Source organism: Petaurus breviceps, unplaced genomic scaffold, assembly GCF_028583685.1.
Source record: "Petaurus breviceps papuanus isolate PSGF00001 unplaced genomic scaffold, PetGlider_PUasm1.0 175, whole genome shotgun sequence".
NCBI lineage: Eukaryota > Metazoa > Chordata > Mammalia > Diprotodontia > Petauridae > Petaurus > Petaurus breviceps.
The window spans coordinates 32,736,301-32,745,259 of NW_027185764.1; the positions used below are offsets into that span (position 1 = coordinate 32,736,301).

The following is an 8,959-nucleotide window of genomic DNA, read 5'->3' on the forward strand; positions in this document are numbered from 1 at the left end:
TCTCCTAAAAAAAGATCTCCCATGCATAAAAAGATCCATCATACAAGATTTACTGAAAGAAGTAACAACAGAAATAATATTGTTCAAGAATTCTTAGGTTATCTTTTCAAGTGGGGGAGACATATTCACCAGAGTTGTTAGCCACTGTCATGGGTATTGCATAGGGTACAAATTTAAGAGGGTTTCTCTGTTGATGCTGATGTGATTCAGAAGTAATTACTGGTGGATAATGTGTTGCTGATTTCATCAAACCCAAGAATACTACAGGGACTACTAAATGAGATTCCTCAGTTACTCAGAAGCTATCAGTCTAGTAGTCTACATAGGAAAAACCAAATGGATGAAAAATGCCTATTGTCCAGACTATGATATGCAGATGAAGTCAGTCTCTTGAGTTACATAGATCGTAGACAGGCAATGCACATGGAAAATGAGCTATAACCTTTTTTTCCTTTTAAATTTATTTATTTTTAGTTTACAGCACTCAGTTCCACAAATTTTTTAGTTCCAAATTTTCTCCCTTTCTCCTCCCAAGATGGCATGTAAACTGATATAGGTTCTACATATACCTTCACATTAAACATTTTCCCAATAGTAAAGTTTTAAAGAAGAATTATAACCAATGGAATGAATCATGAGAAAGAATAAACAAAACAAATAGAAAAGAGTGTGAGAGAGAGAGAGAGAGAGAGAAAAAAAACGAATAGTTTGTTTTAATCTGCAATCAGACTCTGTAATTCTTTCTCTGGATGTGGATATCTCTTTCCATCATGAGTCTTTTGGAGTTGTCCTAGAACCATGCATTGCTGAGACGAGCCAAGTCTATCAAAGTTAGTCATCAGATACAATGTGTCTGTAATTGTGTATAATGTTCTCCTGGTTCTACTCCCCTCACTCAGCATCAGTTCACATAAGACTTTCCAGGTTATTATGAAGTCTGTCTGCTCCTCATTTCTTATAGCACAATATTCCATTACATTCACATACCACAACTTGTTTAGCCATTCCCCAATTGATGGGCATCCCCTTGATTTCCAATTCTTTGCCATCACAAAAGAGCTGCTATAGATATTTTTGTATATATGGGTCCTTTTCCCATTTATATAATCTCTTTGGGATACAGCCCTAGAAGTGGTATTACTGGGTCAAAGGTTATGCACACTTTTATAGCCCTTTGGGCATAGTTCTGAATTGCCCTCCAGAATGGTTGGATCAGTTCACAACTCCACCAACAATTCATTAGTGTTCCAATTTTCCCACATTTTCTCCAGCATTTATACTTTTCCTGTTTTGTCATGTTAGCCAATCTGACAGGTGAGATGTGGTACCTAAGAATTATTTTGGTTTGCATTCCTCTAATCAATAGTGATTTAGAACATTTTTTTTCATATGACTATAGATATTTTCAGTTTCTTCCTCTGAAAATTGTTCATATACTTTGACCATTTATCAATTGGGGAATGACTTCTTTTCTTATAAATTTGACTCAGCTCCCTGTATATCTTAGAAATGAGGCCTTTATCAGAGACACTGGGTGTAAAAATTCTTTCCCAGTTTTCTGCTTTTCTCCTAATCTTGGTTGCATTGACTTTTTTGTACAAAAACTTTTCAAATTAATATAATAAAAATTATCCATTTTGCATTTCGTAACACTATCTCTTGTTTGGTCATAAATTCTTCTCTTCTCCATAAATCTGACAGGTAAACTATTCCTTGCTTTCCCAAATTGCTTTGGGAAATATCAACCTTTATATCTAAATCATGACCCTATTTTGATTTTGACTTTATTTTGGTATACAGTATAAGATATTGATCTATGCCCCGTTTCTGCCATACTGTTTTCTAGTTTTCCCAGCAGTTTTTGTGAAATATTGAGTTCTTATCCCAGAAGCTGGAAACTTTGGATTTATGAGATAGTAGATTACTATAGTCATTAACTACTGTGTTTTGTGTAACTAACCTATTCCACTGATCCCCCACACTATTTCTTAGCCAGTACCAAGTAGTTTTGATGATTGCTCCTTTATAATACAGTTTAAAATCTAGTATGGCTAGGCTGCCTTCCCTAGCGTTTCTTTCATTAGTTCCCTTGATATTCTGGACCTTTTGTTTTTCCAGATGAATTTTGTTATTTTTTTCTAGCTCTATAAAATATTTTTTTGGTAGTTTGAGTGGTATGTCACTAAATAAGTAAATTAATTTAGGTAAAATTGTCATTTTTATTATATTAACTTGGCCTACCCACAAGCAATTGATGTTTTTTTTTTCATTATTTAGATCTGATCTTGTGTGAAAAGTGTTTTGTAATTGTGTTCATAGAGTTCCTGGGTTTGTTTTGGAAGGTAGACTCCCAAATATTTTATAATGTCTTCAGTTACTTTAAATGGAATTTCTCTTTCTGTCTCTTGCTGTTGGACTTTGTTAGTAACATATAGGGATGCCGATTATTTATGTGGGTTTATTTTATATCCTGCAACTTTGCTAAAGTTATTACTTCAAGGAGTTTTTTTTTTACTTGATTCTCTAGGATAATGAGCTATAATCTGAATTGAATAGGAGGAATATTGTGGGCCAATTTGAATCTGAGAAATTGTGCTTCAATTTCAGTGATCCCAAGCTGTTCTTTGACACACACACAAATCATCATTGGGCACTTTTACTCTTCCAGAGACACAATTTGATTGAAATTCATAGAACAGTTCAACCTGTGAAGAATTAAAATTGTGAATAAGTCAAAGAGCAATATAGAGACACATTGTGGACATGAGAAGGTTGCAGCATTTCACAAATAATGACTTACACACAAAAAGTGAAGGATACCATCCAGGGAGTGTATAATTTTGTGAGGAAGTAGGCTGGTCATGGGTGACAGGTGGACTTTATGCCTACAAAATGTTAAACTAACCAGAGGAGAATCCTCCAGAACATTTAGTAGTATCTCTTTGTTTTTACTTTGTCCAAATACAGTCTTGAAAAGAAAACTAGCTTATAAAAATCTGATTAGTTCTATACCTTCTAACTTAATAGTGAGCTGAGCTGATGGAAAGTTATGGAAGGTCATAAGCAAGAATCGCTGTGCATGAGAAGGCAGGGATGAGCTGTGATTTGTGCCCCTGGAGTGAGAAATAATCACCTTTATGTAGTGTTTTAGGTTTGCAAAGCCCTTTCCTTGTAACAATTCTATGAGATAGGTATTGTAAGTATGATAATCCCCATTGCACAAATGATGAAACTAAGACTGAGAGAGGTCAAGGGGGAAGGGATCAAGCATTTATTAAGTGTCTCCTGTATGTCAGGCTTACAAATATTATCTCATTTGATCCTTACAATAACCCTGAGAAGTAGATGCTGTTATTATTTCCATTTTACAGTTGAGTAACCTTAGGCAGCAGAGTTAAATGACTCGCCCAGAGTCACACAGCTAAGGTTTGCCTGAAACTGAATTTGAACTTGGGTGAAGCTGGCTTTAGGTCTAATGCTTTACTTCACCACATAACATAAAAATAATAAATGTCTGGGCTGGGATTTAGACCTAGGTTTGAAATCCTGGACTCATTCTGCTATGCCATCGATGAGCTCCCAGATCCACTGAAGTCCTGCGATGTATAAACTGAAATTTGACTTTAATCCTCTCATTCCTGCAGAGGATACTTAACTACCTGTCACACAAACTTTAGTATGTGACATTGATTCTAATTGCTTGGGTGCCATCTGATTTCCCATCTTCCATGGAACCACTCAAGAAAGCTCCTCTTTCCCCAGTACTGTAAGTACCAGTGGAAACTTCACTGAGAAGCAGAAGGGAGTGACACTAAGAGACTCCCCGGGGAGTCAAGCTCTCCAAGGTCAGATACTGAGATTCCAAGGAAGGCTTGAGTCCAATGCCGTTGATTGTCCAGATTCTTTGTAGTGACATGCTGCTACCATTGTTGGTAAGAAAGTGACTCAGAACCTCATTTCCTCAAGGGTCATCATGGTGAAGGAACAAATCCAAGCAAATATAACCATGTAAGGTAAAAAATATGACCACATTTTGCTCTTGCTAACAAAATGTTTGGGGAGAGAATAACTGTTGGCAGAAGGAGTCACAAAGGGAATCTTCTTTGAAAAAGTGAGGGCAGCATACCAAACACAGCATAGGCGAGGCATCTGGGTAAATTTCATGCTTAGGCAGCAAGATCCTAGAACAGACAGAAACTGGCTCGAAGGGTGGCTTGGCAGAGAGGACAGACATACTTTAGAAAGTAGGGGAGCTAAAATTTTCAAATTATTCTGGTCCACTGCTTCTAGATTTAAAATTCTTAAAGCAGGCCATATGTTTATTAACACGCAGCTGGCTTGATAGGTATCCAAGCATAGTACAATGGAAAGAATGCTGACTTTAGAGTCATGGTGTATAATCCTAGGTTTGAATCCTTTAAAACTTGACACCTCTGTGACATTGGACCTGTCATTCAATCTCTTGGGAACTCAGTTTTCTACTTTGTAAGATGAGGATTTGACTAAATAATCTGTAAGGTCCCTTCGTCTCTAAATTCATAATCCTCGCTTCCTGGTGTCTAATCATGAATGCTATTTGATGCTCAAGAACATGAAATCTAATCAACTGTCCTAGTAAGTGCATGGGTACAGGCAACCTGAGAGTATTTACAGTGGAGTTTGGATTTTTCTTGGCTTTAGTGGATCAAAAAATTGGGTAGCTTTTTAAATGGTTGGGTCCTAGGCTGAAACCCCATTCATGAACTGCTGAGCTGAGGCATAGGGGGACATGTGCCCCATAAATATTCCTGGAGCTCCATTAGTGAAAAATTTCTGCATTATAACACTAGTAGAGCTTTGAGAGAATACGGGGGAGGCACTTTGAATAAATGAAGTATTTGGATTGTGAAGTTTTGAAAATAAACTTTGACTAGACTATAAGCTCAGTGGGCTTAGGATTTGCATTTTATCCAAATTTTGTATTTTCTACAGTGGTGCTCTACTCATAGTGAGTGCTTAATTAAGTAGATGTTAAATTAAATTGCTTTTGGTTATACATGTTGATTTACATTGAAGGAACAAATGTTCCAAATAGAAATCTTTTTATAAACTTAACTTTTGTAAATAGAATTAGAATAACCCTAAATATTCCTAGGTTTATTGTGGTTGTATGGGGGGAAATCAGCTATTAAGTCACTATCTGAACACACTGTCAGTTCATTCTCTCTTAGTAACCCTAAACAGACTCACATCCATTTTTGTTGTTCAGTCATCTTTAGTTGTGTCTGACTCCTCATAAAACCATTTGGGTTTTTCTTGGCAAAGATACTGCAGTAGTTCACTATTTCTTTTTCCAGCTCATTTGATGGAAGAGGAAACTGAGGTAAACAGGGTTAAATGACTTGCCCAGGGTCACAAAGCTAGTAAATGTCTAAGGTTGGATTTGAACTCAGGAAGGGAAGTCTTTCTGACTTCAGGCCTTGCACTCTATGCACTATGGTGCCTCTTAGCTGCCTCCACACAAATCCATTAGCGAAAGCATTTAACCAAGCAATGAAACAATATAAATACCAGGGAAAGGAATCAAATAATGCCACATTTTCTGCACCCATACAGAAAGAGATATAATTTCCAATAATTAGAATCTCATTCCTTTTAATATCTCTTTCTCTAGCAGAGTGTTAAGAGAAGGAGATAGTTTCTTCAGAAGTCATGAGGCTCAGAGGTAAAGACAGTGTACAGCATAATGTACTCTTAGAATTTCTTCCTCAGGAATCCCACCTTGGCTGTGGGTCATCATGGGCTAGTCATGATCTCTTTCATGTGATTCTCTTATTTCTCCATATACTGACCACAGATCTGGGTTTTAGCTCTCCAGTGTCTATTGGGGTCTTTTTGGTATTTGCTTGGTCCACTCCCTGTTCATTTGTGCTACTTGAAGTAGACAGGTGGTACAGGTGTGCTAGACCTTAAGTCAGGAAGACCTGAGTTCAAATCTAGCCTCATATACTTTCTAGCTGTGTGACCCTGTGTCAGTCACTTAACTTATGCCTTCTTCAGTTTCCTCAGCTGCAAAATGGGGATGATAATATTGTGAGTTGTTGTAAGGATCAAAGGAAATGATATTTGCTCAGTGCTTGGCATAGTGCCTTGTACTTAGTGCTTAAGAAATGCTTGTTCCCTTCCCCTCCCCTATTCTCATGTCTGCTTTTCCATTTCCTTTTTTGCTCGTTCACTTCCACATTGCCCCCACCCCAGTCACTCCCCAGGATAGAGTGATTAGCATATCAGCAGGAAAACCATTTGACCCCTTAAGGAGGTACAATATGACCTAATAATCTTGGTAACATTAATTTTCTTAAGAAATATATTTCCCCCAGGTAAGTGGCCAAAATAAACTTCGGCTCAGTCTTACTCTCAAATTAATGGGACTCAAACTAATCAGGTTTTACTGGAGCTGATTTTTTTTTTCAGTTGGACAAACGGAAGCTCACTTCTATTATGTCTTCTCTTTCTAGTACTAATCCAAGCAGCATTTAGCCGTTGTCCTAGGCCAGGGTTACCTTGCTTTGTTTCAAATATATATATATTTACCTTATGCTTTTGAAGCCTCATCCTTTCCCATTTCGATTTCTTTTATTATTTCAATTTGATGTTTAGTGTGTTTTATTCTTTTCCCCAGGCTTTCCCTGAAATTTGGTGATATTGACAATCTAAAAGGACTTGACATCAGGTATGTTTTAGGCTAGAAAATATGCACATTTTTAACCTCTTTTACATTAGTAGTACTTTAAAGGACAAAGGCACAAGAAAAGTTATACACACTTCATTACAGAGAAGACTATAACTACCCCAGGGATCCTCCAGTGGTGCAGCTACATACATTAATTCCTGATACATACATTCATACCTTTTATCATCCTCACCAACTCATAGTGACCCAGGCACACCGATGATAACCTTTAACTTCAGGCTAACAGCTACTGGAGAGCAGATGTTGTGGCTATATGAATTGTTTATATAGCACTGATCACTGAGCCCTAGAAGGCATGGTGATAGTTATGGTGAAAAGTGGCTTTCATCTGAAAGGCTATTGAAGAACAGATCTTTATCTGTAGGTGAATGCTACATGTGCATGGACATGTAGGGGGCTGGTGGAGGACAGCAGACCCAACATAGAAGTACTCTTAGAGAAGATGGCTAATTAAAAGAATAGTTGGGGACACCAAGGACCTTGGTGTGGCCACTGTTGCTGGTTTATAAGTGGTAGCTGTTGATGTAAAGACAACAACAATTAATTTGGAGAGGTTTTATGCTGGGAATAAATAAATAATAATAATTATTATTTTTCCCCAAGGACTTTTTTTGAGGTAATTGGGGTTAAGTGACTTGCCCAGGGGCACACAGCTAGTATCTGAGGTGAAAATAAGTAAATTATAAAAGAGCAGAAAACAGGGCTAGCTGATCTTCAAGGTCCTTTCCAGATGTGTTATCCTTTGATTCTAGGAAAGGACTTCTAATTTTACCCTTTTAAAATATTAGCCTGTCACTAGGGGGATCTCCAGTAGTTCTGGCATAGCAGGTCTGGCTACTAGGTCACAAAGATTTATTGGATGAAAAATTAGCAATTCATAAAGCTGAGTTTAGTGCTTTTATCTTTAAAATAACTGGAATACAGCCATTAGATGTGCAGATAGGCTAAATATTAATGATTTTTTAAAGCTATGCCACATGCAAAGAAGGTCCCTACTTCCTATGGCCAAACAGAACATAGTCCCATTTTCATATGTGATTGGTAGTTTTTCTCATCTATATAAGGTCTTGATTTAAAAAAAAATCTGTCATTTTTCAGTCTTCATGTTCTCTCACACTTTCATTTTCTTTTTCTCCCTCTCCTTCATCATTTCCTCTTTTTCTTCTCCTTTTCTGTCCCCCTCTCTCCATCTCCTCCCCTTCTCTTCCTTTGTTTCTTTCCTCTCCCCCTTTTCCCTCTCTCTCTTTCTTTTCCTTCTGTTCCTCCTCTTCTTGTTCTACACATCTCTCCTTTTCTCTCCTTTTCCAAGGAGGATCAAAGGATCATTTTAGGGATTGCTTCAGAGCCCAGGTCTGAAAGCGACAAAGTCAGTTCTTACACACGACAAGAGAGGGCGCTGTTGTTCCATCCCTAGAAGACAATGAGACAAAATTTAAACGTTCTGCTTCTTTGTTAATTCCTGGTTTTGAAATTCTTTTCAGATTCATCTTGATCAACTATAACAGATTGTCCGTCCAGAGCTGGTTTAGTTTACATAGAGTTCAGATTCTTTATAATAATTCAATCCAAGCAACTTTTAAGTCAACTCGAATTCATGCTCCCTCACGATACTCCTATCACTGCCAGCATGTCAGCAGCCTGCGGAGATATGATGCACTTTTGGTGCCCAGCTCCACAAATGACATCTCAAGGTTTTGGGAAGTCACTTTTATTGATTTCCAGGTAATATTTTGGACTCAAAATGACAGTCCTTGCACTGATTGCCCGCTGCATGTTGAGATCGATTAAGCCATCTGAAAATCTAGTGCTTGGGATAAGGGATGGAAGATGATCTGCCCCACAGCTTTAAAAACAGTTTATATTTTGCCCTTATTGTCTAAGAAATGAATGAAGGGGATATAGGATTGACCTTTTCTCTTTCCCTTCCCCCCTCCTGTCTTCCCTTTGCCTCCTCCTCTTCCCCCCTCCCCCCATTCGGTTTTTAAAGGTCATGCTTTAAAGACATCAGTTTTCCATTCAGGCACTACATAGCTATCAGTTAGGAATGCCAATCAGCCAGAGAGGAGACAAAATGGGACTGTGATCTGAAGTCCGGTGACTGTCACATCCTGGAGTGAAGAGGCCCGTTCCGAGCAGGGCACTTGTTGGACAAGCATTTCCTTTCCTTCTGGGCAGTGAGGCCCCTCTGTGCCTGTGGAAGGGAAGATAAGAAGTCCTTCTGTGGGC

The 8,959-nt window shown here is 38.0% G+C and overlaps 2 protein-coding genes across 2 annotated transcripts in view; one reads left to right on the forward strand and one right to left on the reverse strand.

Annotated features, from left to right (window-relative positions):
- LOC138158808 (small ribosomal subunit protein uS12) overlaps nt 1–8,959 on the reverse strand; it is a 334,707-nt gene that overhangs the window by 52,856 nt on the left and 272,892 nt on the right. The gene's annotated exons all lie outside the window — the stretch shown is intronic.
- The window catches only part of LOC138159088 (V-type proton ATPase subunit S1-like protein), a 28,271-nt gene that overhangs the window by 17,117 nt on the left and 2,195 nt on the right, over nt 1–8,959 (forward strand). Inside the window, exons 4-5 of the mRNA XM_069085406.1 lie at nt 6,662–6,712; nt 8,215–8,455. Of these exons, the coding sequence (XP_068941507.1) occupies nt 6,662–6,712; nt 8,215–8,455 (292 nt within the window). The remainder of the gene's footprint in view (nt 1–6,661; nt 6,713–8,214; nt 8,456–8,959) is intronic.